The 21,448-nt window shown below is 38.6% G+C and overlaps 1 protein-coding gene across 2 annotated transcripts; it reads left to right on the forward strand.

The window, feature by feature from the left end:
* Nucleotides 1–6,316: 6,316 nt before the first annotated feature.
* ZNF770 (zinc finger protein 770) lies at nt 6,317–18,364 on the forward strand. 2 transcript variants are annotated; one of them, XM_069097644.1, is made up of 2 exons: nt 6,317–6,699; nt 12,931–18,364. In XM_069097644.1, exon 2 carries the CDS (start codon nt 13,004–13,006, stop codon nt 15,056–15,058), a length of 2,055 nt encoding a protein of 684 aa, XP_068953745.1. In that variant the 5' UTR covers nt 6,317–6,699; nt 12,931–13,003; the 3' UTR covers nt 15,059–18,364. The 2 variants fall into 2 exon arrangements, with proteins under 2 accessions (XP_068953745.1, XP_068953746.1); XM_069097645.1 differs by lacking the exon at nt 6,317–6,699 and adding an exon at nt 6,894–7,114.
* The last annotated feature ends 3,084 nt before the right edge of the window (nt 18,365–21,448 follow it).

Genomic DNA, 21,448 nt, shown 5'->3' on the forward strand with positions numbered 1-21,448 from the left:
TATGAAATCACGCTGGAAAGATGTCAGAACTAAATTACAATGGGCTTTAAATGATAACAGGGAAGTTTGTATAATGTCCTAGAAGTCAGAGGAAGCCATTGAATCTATGGGAACAAGAGAGTGATATGATGAGACCTGGTAGGAATACTGATTTGGCAAATGTAATAGTAATTGAATTTAAAGATCCCCCTGTATTGGCTTGGTTTTCAAATTGATTGTGTTAAAACCCAGAGCTTGTGAATCCCACTTGTGGGATGGACTTGTTGACTTGAAAAGAGAGGGCTGAACTGGGAAGAGCTGGTGACGTAAATTTAGAGAGACACAAGAAAAGAGAGAGGCAGAAGAACTTTTTGGAAGAAGCACCTTTGGAGGCAGAGAGAGACTGAGAGGATTGCTGAGGGCCACTTTGAATTGCCCTGGACTTTTGAGACCTGCCACCCAGAGCTGCCAAGGACTAAGGAGACATGGCTGTTTTGCTGGTACTTTGTCTGTCTGTTTTGATGTTGTTTTGCCAGATCTTTCCACTGGGGAAAGACAGTCCTGTTGTTGCTGTTGGTTCAGAGCTCCAGAGACTGTTCTGCAGACAGAGAGTGAATACTGTCCACTGGTGAAGGACAGTGCTGTTGTTGCAGAGGTTCTGGAACTTTGCTGTTGGTTCAGAAGCCCTGAAGAAGGATTTTCTTGTTGTATGTTTACAGAAATCCTGGAAGAGGGTTTTGCTAATGTTTTCAGGGGTCCTAGGACTGTTCTGCAGACAGAGAATGAATTAATGAAGACACTGGCAATGTATCTTGTGGCCTTGCTAAGCTTTGTCTCCCCAGGAACAAAGATTGCTGAGAAATTGCCTCATGTCAAGATGAAGAAAAGACCTCCATTTGGGTATTAAATGCCGTGCTTAAGCTTGTTGTAATTCTGGGGTAGATTCAATTGTGATTCAAGGGTGGGGAACTTTTAACCTTTTTGTGCTCTGTGATTGAACAAATGAATGTACTTTACTTATGATTGGAAACTAATCTCCATTTGAGAACAGGGGTTTTGTGATGGACTAAATGAATGTACAGCCTAGGGGTAGTATTTAGAAGAGGGACTTTGTGACTGATTAAATGAATGTAATGTCCCGGGTTGGGGTAGTACTTGATTAAATCACACTTGGTAAATGCTGTATTTGGAATTATGCTATATGTTGATTCTCTCTGTTCTTAATTTGTCACTGAATAAAATGGAGAGCACCTATGCTGGTATTTTGAACCTTGGGAAGTTGCATTACATTACAGCAAATAATCAGAAATTAAGTATTGGAAAGAAGGGAGACTGGAGGCAAGAATACTACCTAGGAGGTTGTTATGATAATCTGTGCCAATGACATTGAAGGTATGAGTTAAGGCAGTAGCTATATGCATAGAGAAGGGGGCAGATGAGAGAAATGTTGTGGAGATAGAATTAACAAGACTTGGCAAAGATTAGATATTAGATGAGGAAGAGGAAAGAGTCAAAGATGTCTCTGAGGTTGCAAACCTGGGTGACTTGAAGGCTAGTGGTGCCCTTGAGAGAAATAGGGAATTTAGGAAGAAAAAGGGATGAACTTATTGGAAAAGATGAGTTCAATTTGCACTTTCTGAGTTTGAGATGACTGTGAGTCAATCATCCAAATGGAAATGTCCCATATACAGTTGCTAATATGGGATAGAGTGCTTTTGGCATTGTTAGACTTCAAAACAGCAGCTCTGTCATGAACAATGGATTATGAGATCTCAAAATACCTGACAGAAATGATCCCTTGAAGAGAGAGAATCTGTATTTTTGACAATCTTGCTATATTGCTACAGTAAATGCTCTGAACCTTGAATATTGTTCTGTCTCCTCCTCTTTCCCCTCCAGTGACACACTTATTCAACAATACAGTACTGTCATGGTGATCGGGCAGAGGGGGGACACTCCATTGTTCAAATTTAACTATACTTGTCAGAAAAGGGGATAAGAACAATGCCTCCTAACCATGTCTCTTCTCTTAAATAACATTTTATATAATGCTTTATGCTTTTTAGTCCAATGTTTAATTAGAAACATTAAATACTGATAACAACTACACTTGCTTAGTATCTATTTACTTTAAATTAATTCACTTTCATGTATAAAAGGTCTATTCCTTCAAGTCCCCTTAAGAATTCTTTGTCCCTTCCTTACCATTTGCTTTTCCTCATGTGATTAAAGTTAGTATTCCACTTTTCTCTTTCTGCTTTAGTTTGATTTGTATTATCTTATAAGAGTCATTAGATCAGAAGTCATAGTGTTATATATCCAGGGTTAGAAGGAACCTTAAAGATCCTCTTGTCCAACTCCCTCATTATAAAGATGAGGAAAATGAGGCCTTACAGAAGTCCCATCAGTGCAACTTGAGCTAGTTCCTGTAGGTCTTATATGGCAGAATCTAGTTTTAAACTTAGGTCCCTTATATCTTCCCCATAATTATATCTTAATTGCTTTATAGTTTTCTATTAAATTAATATATTACTGAGGTTGTAGTGCTTGGGGGAACCCCCTACCCTCACAGGATAGGTCCACTGGAAGAAAGCTACTCTAGGTTTAATGAATGAATAAAAACACATTTATTAGGTAAAACACTAATGCTGGAGGTTGCTTTAATACCAAGACCTGAGGATCTTGGCAACTCCTTTTAGTTCAGGTTCAATGTTGGGACAAAATAGGCACTAGCAAGTCTGAGGGAAGGTGATCACTGAAGTAGTGGCAGTGGTTTGGCTTATTTGACATAGGCTTTCTCTTATTTCTCCCTTAAGGCAGCTGGCTTGTTTGGCTAAACTGGTTTGTCTTCTCTGTTGGCAGCTGATGGTTGAATGAATGGTGTTGGTGGGGATGGGGATAGAGGACCCAGTCTTGAAAGGGTTGCTTTTAGATAGAATTTCCTCCAATAAACATGGGTTGCATTCTCCCACAAATACATATACCATCAATAAGAAGAGTAAACACACATAGGGAGCACATATGGTTACTGACACACATGAAGAAGCATACTAATAGGGAATATTTGTGGCCAGGGTACAGGTGTGGAGGGGCAACTCTTGTCTCAGATGCTTTAGGGCAGCTGAATGCTTCTAGTGATGTAATTGTACTGCTCTCATTGAGCCTGCCTCCCATCAGATACTGCTTTGCTAGACTGCACTCTTCTAGTAGACTCCATAATCTTGGTGTCTCATACGTAGATACAGCCTAGAAACACAAAGTCTTTGAGCTCATCTTTACACAAACTATTCCCCCATTGTTGGACTTTTAAAATGCTTCCAGTTTAAATCTTTAAACAAATAACTTTCTCTTTTTAAAACTCAAAGGGTATACTTCTAACAATGGAATTATTTGGTCAAAGGGTATTATCATTTTTATAATCTGCTGAATATTACCCAGCTGGTCCCCAGGAAGATTATACAAGTGTGAAATTTACCAGTAATAAACAAATGTACTTGTTTCTCTACAACCCTGCCAGCATGCTTTCATTATTTTTAGTCTCTCCATTTTGATGAGTATAAAGTGGTTCTTCCAAGTTGTTTTAATTTATACCTCTTTGATTATTAAGGTCCAACATTTTTTTCAAGTGAAAACTAACAATTTCTATTTCCTCTGAAAATAGACTATTCATATTTTTTGACCATTATCTATCAAGGACTAGAGTTACCACTTATTTTTTAAAACAGTTCCATATTTTTTTAGATGCCAGGTTTTTATCTCTGTGTGTGTCATATTTTCCCCAATCTGTTATTTTTCTTTTAATTATATTTTCGAAGGGCGGCTAGGTGGTGCAGTGAGTGGCCCCAGAGTCAGGAGGACCCGAGTTAGGTTCCAGCCTCAGACACTTAACACCCACACTCGAAAAACTAGCCAAGTAATATTGGGCGAGCTACTTAATCCCAATTGCCCTCTAAAAAGCAAGAAAAAAAATGCTTATATTTTCTGCTCCACAGACTTTTTAAAAGAAATTTTACATAAAGAACACCTATCTTGTCCTCAAGTTTCAAGAATTCTACTTGTTGAACAACTCTTCTTTCCATCATTCATGGAAATAGTCCCCTTTTCGTCCATTTTTTTTTCCTAGAATCCTTTTGTTCCAGTTTAATCCTTTCTTTCAGCTGGAATTCATTGACATATATGGTGTAAGACATAATTCCAAATTCCTTCTCTGAGAAATTGGAAGTCATTTTCCCAAGTACATTCATCAAATAATTTTTTCCCCAATTCATATTTACTAAAGGTTGTCAAACACAAATCTCCTTTATGTATTTGGTTGGATGTCTGGTAAATTCATTCTATTTCATTGATCTATTTATTTCTTCCCTGTTCAAGGAAGTTTGGCCAATAACCACTTTGTAATATTTTTGGTTCCAAAGCACATTTTATTTCATTCTTTTTTTTCTTCTAAACTTAATGAGCATTAAAAACAAGAATATTTCCATACATAAGTAGAACAGAAAAGAGGATTCTGTGATACCACGAATCTTTTATTTATGGCCTCCTTCTTCAAAAATATATAATAAATTCAGTGTCACTTTAGAAGCTGACCTGCCTCTGTGTGTTTCCACAATCTCTCTCCTAACCCACAGATATCTTCAACTCACCATGTCTCAAACTAAACTCATTATCCCAAAATCTTCTCTGTTCCTGACTTGTCTGTTACTGTCAAGAGTACCACTATCCTCCCAGTCATCCAAGCTAACAACCTAGGTGTCATACTTGATACCTCACTCTCTCTCATCCCACAGTTCTAATCTGTTATCAAAGCCTGTTGATTTTACATTCATAACATTTCATCCATCTGCCCCCCTTCTCTCCTATGATACTGCTAACCACCCCAGAAGGCCCTGATCACTTCATACTTAAGACTATTGGAACAGTTTGCTGATGGGGATTCATGCCACAAGTTTCCCCCGATTCCAGTCAAGTATTTCTGGTCCCTCATCACACTCAGCCGCTGAGTGATCTTCCTAAAACATAAGTTTAAACATGTCGTCGCCACCCCAACTCAAACTATAGTGACTGCCAATTACTTCAAAGATCTGTTTAGCATTCAAAGGCCTTCATAACCTGCACCCTCTCCCCAACCTTTCTAGGTTTCTTACACCTTCCTTCCTTGTACTTACTTTTCCATCCAGTGACCCTGACCTCAGGACTGTTCCTCTAAAAAGACACTCCAAAAGGGAGAGAACTCAAAGCTTTAAAAATGAATGTTAAAAATTGTTTTTACATGCAATTGGGAATTAGAAGGGAAGGGAATAAGAGGGGGTGGGGGTTGACAGAAGGGAGGGCTGGAAAATTGGAGGAAGGGGTAATCAGAATGCACACAGTCCTGGAGTGGGGGGAGGGGAGAGATAGGGAGAAAATTCAGGATTCAAAATCTTGTGGAAGTGAATACTGAAAACTGAAAGTAAGATAAATTTATAGAAAAAATAAAAAAATACTCCAACTTAAGGTATTTTCACTGCCTGTTCCCTGTGCCTAGAATGTTCTCCTTCCTCATCTTCACCTCCTGGCTTCCATCAAGTGCCAGCTAAAAACCAACTTTCTGCAAGAAGCCTTTCAAAGTCTCTCTTCATGGTAGTGCTCTCCCCTTATTGATTACTTCCAATTTATCTTGTATTCAGCTTTTCTGTACGTAGTTGTTTGCATGTTGTCTCCCCCATTAGACTGTAAGCTCCTTGAGGACAGGGCGTGCCTTTTGCCTTTCTTTGTATATCTAGGGTTTAGCACAGTGCCTGACACATAGCAAATGTTAATTGACTGATTGTTTGAATGACCCAATTTTAAATACATGAATTTGTGTCTAGGCCACAAGACTTGAGAAGAGAAATAGAAGGAAGTTCTACAATTCAGAGGTCTCCATGTCCTTCCTGCTCTTGCTCTGGGAACTTGGGTGAGTCATTTCTCTGTTCCTCAGTCCCTTTACCTGTAAAATGGGGACGATGCCGCCTTCTCGCTCTATTCCACTCAGAAGAGAAAGGAGGAAATATTCTTTAAGTTTGGGGGAAGGTGGGGATGAAAACGATTCCACTAATGTTATCACATCATAATTTATTAGTGTTTCATTTATCACGTCGATTCCACCTCAAAAGATCGTACTGAGGCTCAAAAAAATAAACTTAAAAGAATCTAAAGTGCTTTTCAAACTTTAAAGCGCTATATAAATGACGTCTATTATTCGAACTGCGACGTTAACAGAGAAGCGTCCAAGTTCCGGAACTAAATATTAATAGCAACAGGTTTTATCCCGGACAACTACACAGTGCTTTCCGGTCCAGAGAGTCTGAGGCGGCCTACTTCCGTCTACCTGGTTTTCCGTGGCGCGGGACTAGGGGAATCAAATTCCATACCCTTCCCGGCCTTTCACATTCAGTAAAGTAAGAATGGAGATACATGTCTATCCCATTGGCCTGTTGGTCGGGGGTGTGGTGCAAAGGCTAATGCCTCTTCTAGGCACCACCAATGATCTCAGAACCCGATGGAAGCTGCACTGAGAAGCCAGAGCTAGTTTCTGCCCGGAACCTTGTCTGGGTTGCTCTACAGCGGAGTTGCGGCTGCGCACTGATCCTCATTGCCGCCGTCGCCGCCGCCGCCTCCTCTGCCTCCGCTGCCGCCGCTGCTGCTCCTCTGGGGCTTGTCGCTCTCCTCTTCCTCAGCTTCTTTCCGTCCCGACTCCAGGTGCGTGAGGTGGAGGGCAGAGCCGGTGGGGCGGGGCAAGCTCGGCACGCGTGGGGAGGCCCCTTCCCGACTAGCCGCCGGGAGAGGGACCCGCCCCAAGTGGGGGCGGGGATGGGGGAGGGGGGTGAGGCAGGCCTCCTCTTTCCCTTCCCCCCTTCCCTCAGGCTGTTACTGAATGGTGTTTGCGCCTGTCCCCTCCCCTCCCTGCCCCGAGCGCGTGCGTGAGTGTGTGTGTGCGCGCGTGAGTGTGTGCGTGACTGTCTCCATGCGTGACTGTCTCCATCCGCATGGGGCGGGGGCGGTATCTCGGGCCCCCACCCTCCCAGTAGCTTTCTCCCTTCCCCAGCTTGACAGCTTGAATCCTTTCTCCAGCCTCTGTAGGGATCGGAGGGAAATGCACCAGACCACCAGTTAGGTAATATTTTTTAAGTGTTTGTGTGGAAAGAAGGATGAAAGGGAATGATGGTGTGGGCAGAGTTGAGAGGATAATAATAATTACTAGCATCTGTAAAGCTCTTTAAGGTTTGGAAAGCACGTTACAAATACCTCATTTTCTCTTCACACCCACCCTGGTAGGTAGGTGTAGGAGGATAAAGTAGGTAGAAAGGTACCTAGAAAGGGAAATGCACCAGACAAGCAGTTAGGTAACATTTCTAAACTGTTTTGTGGGGAGGCCACGGATGAAAGGTGAATGTGGGTGGAGTTGAGATATTGTTAATAGTAAGAACAACTAGAATTTTTAATGTGCTTTAAGGCTTGAAAAGCACTCTTCAAATTCTCATTTATATTTTCACAGTAATCCAGGAAGGTAGGAGGTGTAGGAGGGAAAGGTACCTGGGAGGTATTGTCATCCCCCACATTTTACAGGTGAAGACAGACAGACAAAGGTTAAGTGACTTGCCCAGGTTGACACAGCTAGTAAGTACTTGAGGTTAGATTTGAACTCTAGTTTCTCAGACTCTTTCCACTGTTACCTATCTGCCTCTAAGTAAAGAAAATACTACTAGAAATTGCTCTAGGTGTCCAGAAATTACTTGAGTTTAAATTATTTTTTTTTTATTTGATTTTGAGTTCTCCACACTTATTGTAGTGTTTTAAATGCAGGAATCATGATCCCCTAGAAGCAGCTAGGTGGTGAATAGAGAGCAGGGCCTAGAATCTGGAAGATTGAGTTCAAACCCAGCTGTGTACTTTCTAACTCAGTGACCTTGGACAAGTCATTTAACCTTTGTTAACCTGGCACATTGTAGGTACTAAATAAATGCTTATTCCCTTCCACCTATTTTACAGATGAAAAAATCTTGAGAGAAGTTAAGTGACTGACCTGATTTCATACCTCCAGTAGTAAATGGTCCATGTTACTGTGAACTCAGGGCTTTTGACTGCCAAGACCAGTGCTGTAGGAACCCTTGTAAATCAAGGAGTTTGAGAAGTTACCTTGTTGTCAAAAGACAGCTTTGGTGTTCTTCAGTAGGTTCAAGAAGTGTTTAGATAAATTTGTGGATGTTAAAAGCCAACAAAGGAGAATCAAAGTGGTTCAGGTCACTTGATGGGAAAAACTATTCTGATTGGGAGGAGTGTTGTTTTTCAGTTTTTCAGTTCTGGCTTTGCCATTAACTACTTCTATGAACTTAAACCATTTAACCTCTCTGGAGGGTTGGTTTCTCCTTAGTGAAATGAGGGGGCCAGACTAATTTTTTCCACATCCAAAATTCTATACATTTTTGCCATACTATGTGCATCCCTAAATTGACAGGTCATAGAGAACAGTTATGCTATTCCATAAATGTGAAATTTTCTGAATAATTTTATGATTGAACTTGACCTGACTCAATATGATATTCCTTATTTTCCATTTAGAATAGGAAGAACTACTAAATTTCTTATTTCAAGAACTATTTTCTCCAGAAAAGTTGATAACATATTGCTAAATCTTGAGGATCATCTTTTGCAGCATTTTGTAGTAAATACAACAAGGAAATTAAGTTTCAGTTGAAAGGTGAACAACCTTGCAAGAGCCTTACAAAATTGATATACCAAGCCCAGCCTCTTTGACATTCAGGAAGACTAAAGGGTATCAACTGAGATTGTGTCCTGATTCTCACTGGAAATAGGAAAAGGGGTTATACTGAGTCTTCATCCTTTCATTCAGAGTGCTTTTTTTTAAAAGCACCTTTTTGCAGAGTTATAACTTGCATTGAAGGAGAAACAAAGTCTAATTAAGACATAATCCTGCCTTTCTTAGGGCTGATGAAACAATAATTTTTGTTTTGAATTGTGGAGTGAGGGCCTGGAGCTCAGATGAGAGCTGAGGAATAGAATTGACTCTTGAAATGAAGAAGGGAAGGGGTGGGACTGTCAGTGGTTTACCAGCTCACCTTTGAAAACTTAAAAAGGGTTGGTGGACTAGTTGGCTTCTGAGGACCCTTTTTAGTTCTCAGTCTGATATCCTAAGACAGTCAGTGAGGAAACCTGGGGTTCAACCAGTGAGAGTTCACAGATGAATAGGGCTAGGTACCATTGTTGCACTATGAAAAACCAGAGCATATGTCATCTTTGGCATGAATGTTATAGATTTCCAACTTCTGGACTCTGTGCAACTCAGGCATAAACGATTGCAAAAATATTTCACAGAAAGGACACTGAAGTTAAGCAACTTTGCAAATCATAGGATTCATGTTTTTTTTTTTTTAATTTTGATCATCAGAGCCAGATAATAGTATTTATACACTCAGAGGTAAAGTCTATAAACTATTTCTACTCACTGGAAAATTGGGGCCTTGACTATAACATGGACAATTTGTTACAAAACAAAAAACCTTCTAACATGGAGAATATAATTTTATGTTACTAAAAATATGTGCATTTGTCATTTTTTCCCATATATGTTTAAGTTAAAATGTCCCAATGTGTGCTACACCACACACCTCCCACCCTTGGGTAACTATTTACCTTGCTTATACCCTAGTCCTGGCCCTATTGATCACTTATATCCCATACCCTGATGTTCACAATTGGAATTTCGAAAGTTTACATAATATTTTAAACTTAAGGAGGAGACCTCTAGTTTCTAAATATATCAAAAATAACAATTTGGGGTAGCTAGGGTTAAGTGACTTGCCCAAGGTCACATGGCTAGTTTTTGTGTTAAGTGTCTGAGCCAGATTTGAACTCAGGACCTCGACTCCAGGACTGGTGCTGTATTCACTGTGCCATCTACCCACCCATTTTTTTTTTTTTGCTTTTTGGAGGGGCAATTGGGGCTAAGTGAGTTGCCCAAGGTCACATGGCTAGTAAGTGTTAAGTGTCTGAGGCTGGATTTGAACTCGGGTCCTCCTGACTCCAGGGCTGGTGCTCTATTCACTGCACCACCTAGCTGCCCCAAATTGTTATTTTTGATATATTTAGAAACTTATAGTCTCTTCCTTTTATGTTATTTCTAAAGCAGGTTGTTGAGGAAAACCAAAATGGATATGAGTCATTTTGTGTTGAATAGCTAGAACCAAAAGATAGTAGTCGTTAATGATTTGATGCCAACTTGGAAGGATGTCTTGGTCCTGTGCTGTTTAACATTTTTGTCAGTGTCTTGAATAAAAGCATAGATGGCATTCTCATTATATTTACAGATGGTCCAAAGTTGGAGGGGTAAGAGGAAGTAGTTAACACATTAGATGACATTCAGGATTCAAAAAGATCTTGACAGGCTAAAATAATAGACACAGTCAAACCAGATTAAATTTAATAGGCATAAATATAAATTCTTATGGTTTGGAGTTCAAAAAATCAATATTACAAGTGCAAGTTGGGAATTAAGTAGCAGTTTGTCTTAAAGAGATCTAGGGGCTGTGTGATTCAGCTGTATGATATGGAAGCCAAGGAGACAAATGTAATCTTAAGTGTGGTGTCTGATCTTTCAAAGGTGATGGTCCTGTTGTCCTCTGCTCTGGTCCAGACTAACTGTAGTATTGTGTTCTTGTTCAGTTCATATTTCAGGAACGACATTGACAAGCTAGAGACTGTCCAGGGAGGGCAACCATCATGGTGAAGGGCCTTAATTTCATTTCATATGAGTATCATTAACTGGCTTAGGGCAGAAGATATTTTGCCTGACGAAGAGAACGCTCAGAATGGACATTATAGCTGTTTTCAAGTATTTGAAGGGTTATCATGTAGCAGAGGGATTAGATTTGTTCTGTTTGAATCCATAGAGCAAAAGTAAGAGAAACAAGTGGAAGTTTCAGAGAGGAAAATTTAGACTTGATGTTTCCAAATAGAGCTACACACAAATGAAAAGGGCTATCTCAGGAGGTGATGATTTCCCTATTTCTGGAGTTCTTAAGGAAGAGGCTGGATAATAAATTCCTGGGTATGATGAGAAGGGAGTTTTTATTAAGTAATTCTAGGTTTAAGGCATGAACTCGGAAAAGACAAAGGCTCATATGTCAAATGGCTACTAACAAAATAAAACTATATTTCTGACTTCCTTCGGTTCAGTGAGTTTCCAGTCATGTCTGTGACCCCATTTGGGATTTTCTTTGGTTTCCCATTTCCTTCTCCAGTTCATTTCACAGATTAAGAAACTGAGGCAAACAGGGTTAAGTGACTTTCCCAGCTAGTAAGTGGCTGAGACCAGATTTGAACCCAGTATCTTTCTGACTCCAGGTCCAGCACTCTATCCACTGGGCCAACTAGCTGTGCCATGGTTAGACTTCCTTCTCTTCTGGCAGTAATCGAAAAGTGGGGCCAGAGCAGCAGTAACTTCTGTATCTGATTCCTTCCTCCAAGAGAGAAGTGAGCATAAGTAGAAGGCTGAGAAGAAAATCTTTTTTGCAGTTGTTGGAGCCAAGTAAAATTGGTTATGGAGTCACAGGGAAAAACTACAAGAATATAGTACATCAGAATGTTTTCATACTTACATTGACTGTGAAGACGCCATCCAAAATAATAATAATAATAGTATTTGATTCTCATAACAGTCTTGAAATATGTATTATTTATTAACCCCATTTTTATGGATGAGGATACTGAGACCTAGATATGTGAAGCAATTCCCCCTTGGTTACATTGCTAGTAAGTGTCTGAGGTAGGTTTAGAGCTAAAGTCTACATCACTTCAAGTCCAGTGCTCTACCCACCATGCCACCTGTTTATTATTTACTGACTTTATTGTATAGGCAACTTTAGGTCGTTCTGGAGGTAATTATCCTGGTCCTTTGCTTTTCTACCTTCCTTCTTAGTCATTCCCACAATGGAGAAATAAAAGGAATTACAACTCTAACAGTTTAATTACTAGTTAGCTACCCTAGTAAGTTATTCATTCAGTAATTATTTGTTGAGGGCCCATTATATTTAAGATTCGATATTAGGGGTTAAGGACACATGGTCTCTGCTGTCACAGAGCCTGCTATCTATAATGATATTTTGCATTTGTGTATCATTTTGCAATTTTCAGATAACTTTCCCATGTTGTTCCATTTGATTATCACATAACCTTGGGAGGTACGCAGGGCAGGTGCTATTTACCCTATCACACAGAGGAGGAAACTGAGGCCAGGAAGTTGAAGTGACTTGTGCAGGGTCACTTGGCTACTAAGTGACAGAGCCAGAATCAAAAATGTGACTTAGTACTGTGAATTTTCCACGGTACCTCTTATTGCCTTTGGTGTTCTTTCATATACAGAAACTGTTGACATTTGAAAAGAATGTGCTAATAGTACATCAAAGAATTTGTCTCAGGAGAGTCATGTGTACCCCTTTCTCACCAGTCAGATCATGCCTAATGTGTGCAACATATTTTGTGCAACCGTGTTTTTATAGTGCTAATATTATTATTACTCTTTCCTATCTCCAAAAATGTTATTTAAGTTAAAATTTAAAAATTAAATTAGAAATTATATTAATTTAATGAAGAGAAACAAATTAATTTAATTACCTTGTTATTCAGTACCATGGCTGTGTCCGATCTTTTCTAGAGAAATGTTACCTACCTAAGGAATTTAGTAGAGTTATAAACTATTTTCTTTTTAAAAGCTTATTTCTTTGAATGTCTAAAATCAGAATATTATTTTGAAGGATAGATCTACAATTCTGTTATCTAAAATTGGTATTTTTTTTAAATGCAGAAAAAGCCCGTTTTTCTTTCTGCATAGTATTTTTAACCTGTGTTCCCATTCATCTTTTTAATATGACCAAAAAGTTCTTGAAATAATACTTTTTTTCTTTTAACTTTTAGAATCCTATGGAGTTTAAGAAAGCAATGGATTTCAGTGGAATTCACTGAAGAATTTTGTGACTGAAGTTTTAAGATGGTAAAGGTTCAACAGTGTGTGGTGTCTAACAAGTTACCTAGGAAGAGGCCATATATTTGTAATATTTGCTTCAAGCACTTTGAAACACCATCAAAATTAGCCAGACATTATCTTATTCACACTGGTCAGAAGCCATTTGAGTGCCATGTGTGTCATAAAACTTTTAGGCAACTAGTTCATCTGGAAAGACATCAGCTAACTCACAAGCTGCCATTTAAATGTAGTATTTGTCAACGACACTTTAAAAATCTGATAACCTTCTTGAAACATCAACAGCTCCACAATGAAACCTACCAGAATGATGTAAAGCAAGTCAAAAGATTGGTGGAATCCAAGCAAGAGAAGCCAAGTTATGGGGTATTCCGTTCTTTTTCAACAGAAGAGAGGTGGGTGTTACACCCATCTTCTAAGTCAGATCATGTGTATGGAACTGCAAGGAGAAGAAAGAAAATCCATGCATGTGATACCTGCAGCAAGATGTTTCCATCCCGCTCAAAGCTGGAAAGGCACTTACTTATTCATACTGGCCAGAAACCTTTTAATTGTTCTCTTTGCAGTAAGTCATTTAGGCAGTCAACTCATTTGAAAATCCATCAGCTAACACATACAGAAGAGAGACCTTTTCAGTGTTGTTTTTGTCAAAAGGGATTTAAGATTCAGAGCAAACTTCTAAAGCATAAACAAATTCATACCAGAAAAAAGAATTTTCAGACTATTTCATGTAAGAAAAAGAATCCAGAACCACGCCCAGCACCAATTAAATTAAATTTAAAGCAGGATGGTTTTGAAAATGGTAACACACAGGAACCTGAGGAAGATACTCCAATTGATGTTGACTCTATTTATATTGTCCCTTTTCAATGTCCAGAATGTGAGCAATGTTTTGAATCAGAGCAGATTCTCAGTGTTCACAAATGTTTGCACACAGGAGACACTAAAAGTACAAACAGTATCAAAAGAAACCACAACTACAAAACTAATGTTAAAGGTAAAGTTTTGACTAAACTTAGGCGAGGTGGAGATAAGCAGTTAGATGCCTTTCGGTCTGACAAAAAAAAGTTTAAAACCAGGTTCTTGAAAAATCGTGATCTTCTTGGGGAGCAAAGCTCTGATCAGAATGCCTCACCTAAAACTTTTAAGAGTCCTCATGGCAAATTTGGGTCTTATAAGAAAGTCAGTAGTAGTAAAAAGAAAAGACATTTGCCATTTTCCTGGCAAAAGCAACTACAGAGCCCTAGTGCAGAAATCAATTTGAAAGGTACTATTAATAGTGAAGGAATTTTAAATGTAGATGATTCAGTGAATAATGACATAATTTATAGTCCATCTGGTGAGGAGTTCTTTGATGATCCTGAAGCGCTTCAACATGCGCTTTCAGCTCCCACTGATGATCTGCATACAAGACATAAAATGTGTCCATGTGACAAATGTGAGAAGGTTTTCCCTTCAATATCCAAACTTCAAAGACACTATCTAATTCACACTGGACAGAGACCTTTTGGCTGTAATGTGTGCGGGAAGTCATTTAGACAGTCGGCTCACTTGAAAAGGCATAAGCTCACTCACATTGAAAAGATCCCTTTTAAAAGACCTATTTACCAGGTAGAATTTGAAAATTTAAACAAACTTTTCACTCATCAAGGTGACAATTCTCAGTTGGTTGGTTATTCTGATACTTCTGATGCTCAAGAATATAAGATGACTGACTCAAGTGAAGTATCAGAATTCAAAGTTACTACAGAATCAGGGGATTTCATTTTTGTCGCCCATGGTAGAAACATGCAGCCCTATCTGTCTAAGAAACTGTTGGAGACAGAGCAGAGGCGTTATAGCCGTTACCATGGCTATTCAGGAAGTGCAGAGAAGAATGAAGGCCTGCTTTACCAGTGTAGTGTTTGTTTTAAAAGTTTCAGGTCTCCATCCAAACTCGAAAGACACTATTTAATACATGCAGGACAGAAGCCATTTGAATGTTCAGTGTGTGGCAAAACGTTTAGACAGGCACCCCACTGGAAGAGACACCAGCTTACTCATTTCAAAGAACGACCCTAGGAAAATATGGTTGTCTTAAATTTGGTTATGTGACTGACAGAATCGCCAACACAATTGGTGCTAGGCAGACCACTGGCAGCATCCCTGGAGATTTTCTTTTTAAAGTCTATTGCTTTTGAAATATGTGAATATCAGTGGGTCTACATTAGCTGAAAGGCAAGGGACTATGTCTTTTTCATCTTTGTATGCATGCCTTTCAGCACCTAGCATAGTGCCTTGCATATACTAGGCCTCAAGTGTTTGTTGAATTGAATGGAACTGAAATTGAGTGAATTAATATGCAATTGCTTGTCATGCATGGTAAGGTCATAGGATGAGAAAATAGTAACTATATTGTTTATGAGTATCCACCCATTTTAAAAAATGATACTTGAGTGTCCAGTGTTTTATTTTAATGTTGCAAATATATGTGGTGGCTATATTAAAAGTATTATTGAAAATCACAATATGATATTCATTTTAGTGGGATTATTCCTTACAGTGTGCCATCTCTTTACATGTACACACAAATCCAAGAGGCAGAAGTTGTTTCCCACGTGGAAGTAATAAATAAGTCTTCACTGTGGTCCTTTTGTAATTCCATATGACCTGAAAGTATAACTGACATTTATGTAGTGCTTTATGGTTACAAAATGCTTTAGGTAGAGCATGCATTTGATTCTCACAACACTATATTGAGGTAGATTGTGCAGGCGTTACCTCCTATTTTTAGATAAGGAAATTGATGCTGAGAAATCAAGTGATTTTGCCCATGGTCACACAGGTATGTGTCTAGTGGTAGAGTGGACCTGGGCTGAAAATCGGGTCTTTTGACCATTATTGTCCATTTACTGCTCTGTTTTCATGACAGAATCCTCTGGTTGCATTTTAAAAAAGAATTAATGGAAGTAAAAATTAATTCTTATAGCAACGTTCTGGTTGCTCATTTAACCTCTTTGAACCCTAGGTTTCTTTACAAAGAGGGAACACGAAATGTTTCTTGCATTAAGTATAATAATATTTCATTTCTCAGGAGATAGAGGCAGACTTTTCCATCACTGCTTTGATCTAAGGCCAGGGGTTCTTAACCTTTCTTGTTAATCATGGACCACATCGGCAGTCTTAGGAAACCTGTAGATACCCTTTCTCAGAATAATAGTTTTAAATGCATAAAACAAAATACTTAGAATCATAAAGGAAACCAATTATGTTGAAATACAATTGCCAAAATATTAAAAAAGTGAGTTATCAGACCAAAAGTTAAGAATCCTTGATCTAGGCAAAGGCTACACTTTTAAAATGCATTTCAAAAGTGGTAAATGGCTAGGCTTTACCCCTGCCAAGTTTAGTTGCCAGGTCATGAATATTCTACAGCTTCCTTAATCTTTCTGACAGTGGTGACCAGATTTTCCTTTTAGAAACAATAAAAGTCATCAACCCACTTTCTCTGTGGTAACTACTAGAAAACTACCAACTGGGGGCGGCCAGGTGGCTCAGCGAGTAAGAGCACCAGCTGCAGTGTTGGGACGACCTGGAGATCGAATCCCGGGCTCAGACACTCAGCACCACACCCAGAAATAACTGGCCTTGTAACCTTGAGCAAGTTACTTAACCCCGATTGCTTAAAAAAAAAAAAAACTACCACCAGTACTTAGTTGTAAATCAGTGACCTATCACTGAGCCCTGTCTCCTTCAGATCTGAGTTCCTTTTCATAAAACTGTCAACTCTGCTTTTCATGTAGTGGTGGCAGCAGTTATCAACAGCTGCATCTAATGTCTATTATTTTATCCTCCATCTAATACCTCTTGCAGAATTCTTGTGTTAGATAATACTTTGGTCCTAATCCTTTCTTAAGACAGTTATGCAGCATCCTGATGTATTTGAAAGCAAATTTGATTTGGAGTCAAGGGAAGGCAGTCTTGTGGGTGAATGTGGGTAAGTTATTTAATGTCTGGTTATCATCTTGCCCACCTGGAAAATCAGCCAGGGTTGGACTAGATGATCTAAGGTCTCTTATAAGTCTAAATCTATAATCCTGTGTATTTAGAGATTATTCCTGTTAATAAGGTCCTCGTCGTAGGAATGTGGTAATCACTTGGCAAAACAAAACTCGTGATTTGGAGAATTTTTATTAATATGGAGCTGTAAAGACAGCATGATGAATGCAACTTCTTTTTGAATTTAAGGATTTGATCCTATTTGGAATAAAGATTTCTGATAAATAAAGATAAAGCTAAGAGGTAGCATGGACTAGGGGATAGAGAGCCGGGTTTAGAGATAGGAAGACCTGGGATCATATTCTAGGCCTGTCACTAGCTGTGTGACCCTGGGCAAATTATTTAACCTCTGTGTGCCTCAGGCAATTTCTTTGGGCTAAGGAGTTATAGAGAAGTTGCTGTCTACTTTGTTGGACTCAGTTCAAATCAGTGGTATTCTTAAAGGGAAAGAACCAGCATATTCATATGGAATAAAGCAACAGGTGAGTACTTATAGGATACTTAAAAACTTTAAGAGATTCATTTTTTTAAGGGGCTCATTTCTGAAAGGGGATTCAGATTAAGAAAGAATGACGTTTTATACCCTATTTTGAGAGCATCCCTACTTTTTGGCTCCATTTTTACAAAAACACACACACACACACATATATATATACAAATGGAAATTGGGCTTTTATACAGTTACTCCAGTAAAAACACCCAAGTAGCTCATTATATGCTAAAAAAAAAAAAACCCAACATTTGAATGTTTCCTTTAAATATTGAATTCTGCTGACACAGGTAAAATTATTTCACTTATTAAAAATTTGTATTATTTGTAGAACTTGAAAGGTAACATACATACACTACTACACAAAACATAATGGCATTTAATTTTGTCCGGATGGATTAAAAGGAAGATGATGAATTTTCTCTAGACCTCTTAATGAAGAGTCATGGTTTTTATTTGCATCGGTATAGATTATTAGTTGAATTTGGTTTGGATGAAATTTGTCCCAAACTACATAGAGAGAATCAGAACAGGCTTATGTAATTTTTTAAGAAGGAGTAAAGCTCTTACCTGTAAATGTTATTATTTAAATGAAATTTTTTTCTATTTTTTGAGTTGAAAAATCTAAAAAGTTGTCAAAGTAGAACTTTGAAGTACCTGTAACAGATCATCTATTTGTGTTGTACACTTTATGTGGAGATTTTAGAAATGTGAATATATGCTACATAAATCTTATTTTAATAAGATTAAGCATTAGATGTCAAAATAACTGATGGACTGCTGCATGCTAGAATCAACTGTTTTTTGTTTCTGAGAAGAATAAACTTCATAAAACTCTAGAGTTCTGGATCTTTTTTTTTTACTTATGTATTAAATTGATAAATTGTCAGTCACAGCTGTTATATGGAAGTTTGATAGAGCTAGTGGAACTGTTTTCTGTAAAACTAGTTAAACCCAAGAAAAGTAAAAAAAAAAGATGAAGTTCTTACATAATTTCCAAATTATGGAAAACTTTAAAATACATTAGTTTCTTCAAACATTACTCCCTAGAGGGTTAACAATAACTTCTAGTCCCAGAACATTAGCCTCTTCACTCTGGGACTTGACTTCTCTATGGAATATGACACTATAGCTCCTCTCCCTCCCTTCCTATTTTCCCTTGTGTTGAGTACAAGCATGGTGAGATGTGGGTTTAGTCTGCCATCAGCAAAGTTCCCCACCTGGAAGCCATAGGACTACCATCTTCAGGGGCAGAGAAGATAATCAATGATGAGACCGTTAAGGTACCCCAAAGCACTAAGATTTTCTGTCAAGTTGTGCAGACTGAGTAGTATGCCTTGCATAACTGCCACCAGTTCATTTCTATTTTACAAAATGGGTCATCTAATCTTATTGCCATTGACACAAGCTACATGCTTATATTGTCACTGCCTAAACACCCTTCAGCTGTATTCCAAACTCATTCTTCCCATCTCCTGTCCCATGACACTGACCTGCTCTATTCCCAGAAAACTATATGTAGCAATAGAAAGAATGTTTAACTTAAATCACAGTATGAGGGAGCCCAGTGCTACCACTTAGTTTTTGTGAGTGATTGGGCAAAGCATTTAATCTCCTGAGATCTCAGATTTGTCATCTGTAAATGAAGATTTTGGACTTGATCACAAAAAATCCCCCTTGCTCTAGACCTATGATCCTGTTATGATCCCCAAAGTCTTTGGTGTTCAAAAAAGCTTTTTCGTTGAATCTACTTCATCCTGCATACAGAATCCAAGTCTTTGTCTGACTTAAGTTTAAAGAGTCTTTGTAATTGCTCGTTACCTCCTAATCTCCAACTTCTTGTTACTCAGTTGTGTCCAATTTTTTGTGACCCCATTGGGGCTTTCTTGGCAAAGATATGGGAATAGTTTGCCATTTCCTTCTCTAGCTAAATTTACAAATGAGGAAACTGAAGTAAACTGTTAAGTGACTTGCCCAGGGTCACGTGGTTAATAAGATTTGAACTCAGGTCTTCCTGACTCCAGGCCAGGCAATCATCCACCATGACACCTAGGTGCTTCCAATCTCCAACTTAAATCCCTTTGAAATGATTTCAGGAACTGCCTTCCAATAAATTCAAAGGGGTTGTTTGTGTCTGATGCCCTTGATTTTCCTTAGCTTTGGATATGCTATCTAAATGGAATGCTACATTTGGGGACATCAACTTCCACCTCAATTCTTCACTCCAAATTACTGCCTTTATTATGTATATGTGGCCAGCAACAAAACTCCTAGGCTTTGTGCCAGCCTATCTTATGTTACAGTTACCTGTTCATGTTGTTTCTTCCTAGAAGATTTAAACTCCAAGAAGGTTAGCACTCTTATCTAAATTTTGTTTCTCCACATCTAGACTTTGTTTCACCCCTCTCCCACCTTTCTTGTTCTTCAGTATCTCGAGAAAACTTCCTTTCTAGTCCACTGCCACTATGAGCCACACTAGTTCAAGTTTTCATCACTTGTACAAAGCAACAACCTAACTGCCTTCTCAGCTTTTAATTTCTCCCATCTCTAATATACTATTGCCGATTAATGTGGTTTTATAATTATTTTCTTAAACATATCTATCCACTACTAGATTATAAACAAGAGTAGAGACTGTCATATTCATCATCACCCGTACTTTTCAACCCCACTTTGTCTATCACTCAGTAACTAGATTAAATCAGGATCAACAAACTAAAGCCTATGGGCCAACTTTTGTATGACCCTCATGTTGTAGTCTGCAATCCTATAGATGAATGAAATTGGGAGTGGCATGTGGCATCTGAATGGCAACATTTTAATTAGTAAAATCCAAACTGCAATGTTTTTTGGTAATATAGTAAATAGAATAAAACCCCCAAATTTGGGTTTTCTATTTGTTTTCCTTAACTAATCTTCACACTTAGCATATTGTTGATTCAAAAATGAAGGCAGTGGGGTGGTTAGGTGGCACAGTGAATAGAGCACCAGCCCTGGAGTCAGGAGTACCTGAGTTCAAATCCGGCCTCAGACACTTAAAACACACTCAAAAAAAACTAGCCATGTGACCTTGGGCAAGTCACTTAAACCCAATTGCCCTACCTTCCCCCCTCCAAAAAAGCAAAAAAAAAAAATAATTAAAAATGAAGGCAGTAAAAAGGTGCACAGAGGCTTTAAATGTGCTCTAGTGTGTTACCAAAGGCAACTTGCATATACAAGTATCATTAGAGATAGTATAGAGGATAAGCATGGAGGGAAGCCAGTCATAAAGAGAGACATTCCATGTCATCTTGAGCTGGGCCTGACTTGAGTCACTCCTCTGGTAATTTAGGTTTGATTTGGGAACAAACAGAATCATTTAAGAATTAATGAAATAGAATTTACTTAACCAAACCAGTAAAAGTACATTCAACAAGGAAACACTTGAGAACCCTTTTGGTGAGTCAGGCTAAATGAAGCTCTCATGGTGGTCCACTAGCCAAGTATCTCAAAACCCCTCTAGATCCTTGTGGTTGCTTTGTACTCCAGCATTTAGGAAGTGATATATGAGCCCTTAATCTCCTGAGCCAAGCAAGTCTTGATGAATGTCTCAAAGCTTTTTGAGGAAAAGCTAGCTTACTGCATAGAGGGAAGGGTAAAGATTTTGCTACTGACACATACATGAGATGGACACTCAAATGGTACACTGGTACCTCCAAGATACTAAAAGAATAAGGTTAAAATCAACAGTTTGCTGGATAGAAACTGGGGAGCATTTGTTAAGAAAATACAGAAAAGAATCACATGGTAAGGTTATTGTCAGTCACCTTCAAAGGATGAGAATAGGAGAGAGAGAGAATTGGAAAAGGGAAAATATTGTCTTGCTTTTCAATTAAAAAAGGAAGAATGGGGTCTATAAACCATAGGTCTCTGAACTTAGAACA

This window comes from Petaurus breviceps, unplaced genomic scaffold, assembly GCF_028583685.1.
Source record: "Petaurus breviceps papuanus isolate PSGF00001 unplaced genomic scaffold, PetGlider_PUasm1.0 37, whole genome shotgun sequence".
Lineage (NCBI taxonomy): Eukaryota > Metazoa > Chordata > Mammalia > Diprotodontia > Petauridae > Petaurus > Petaurus breviceps.

Bases quoted from the DNA above. Each gene is read 5' to 3' on its own strand.
- ZNF770 (XM_069097644.1), top strand. From the start codon at position 13,004: ATGGTAAAGGTTCAACAGTGTGTGGTGTCTAACAAGTTACCTAGGAAG.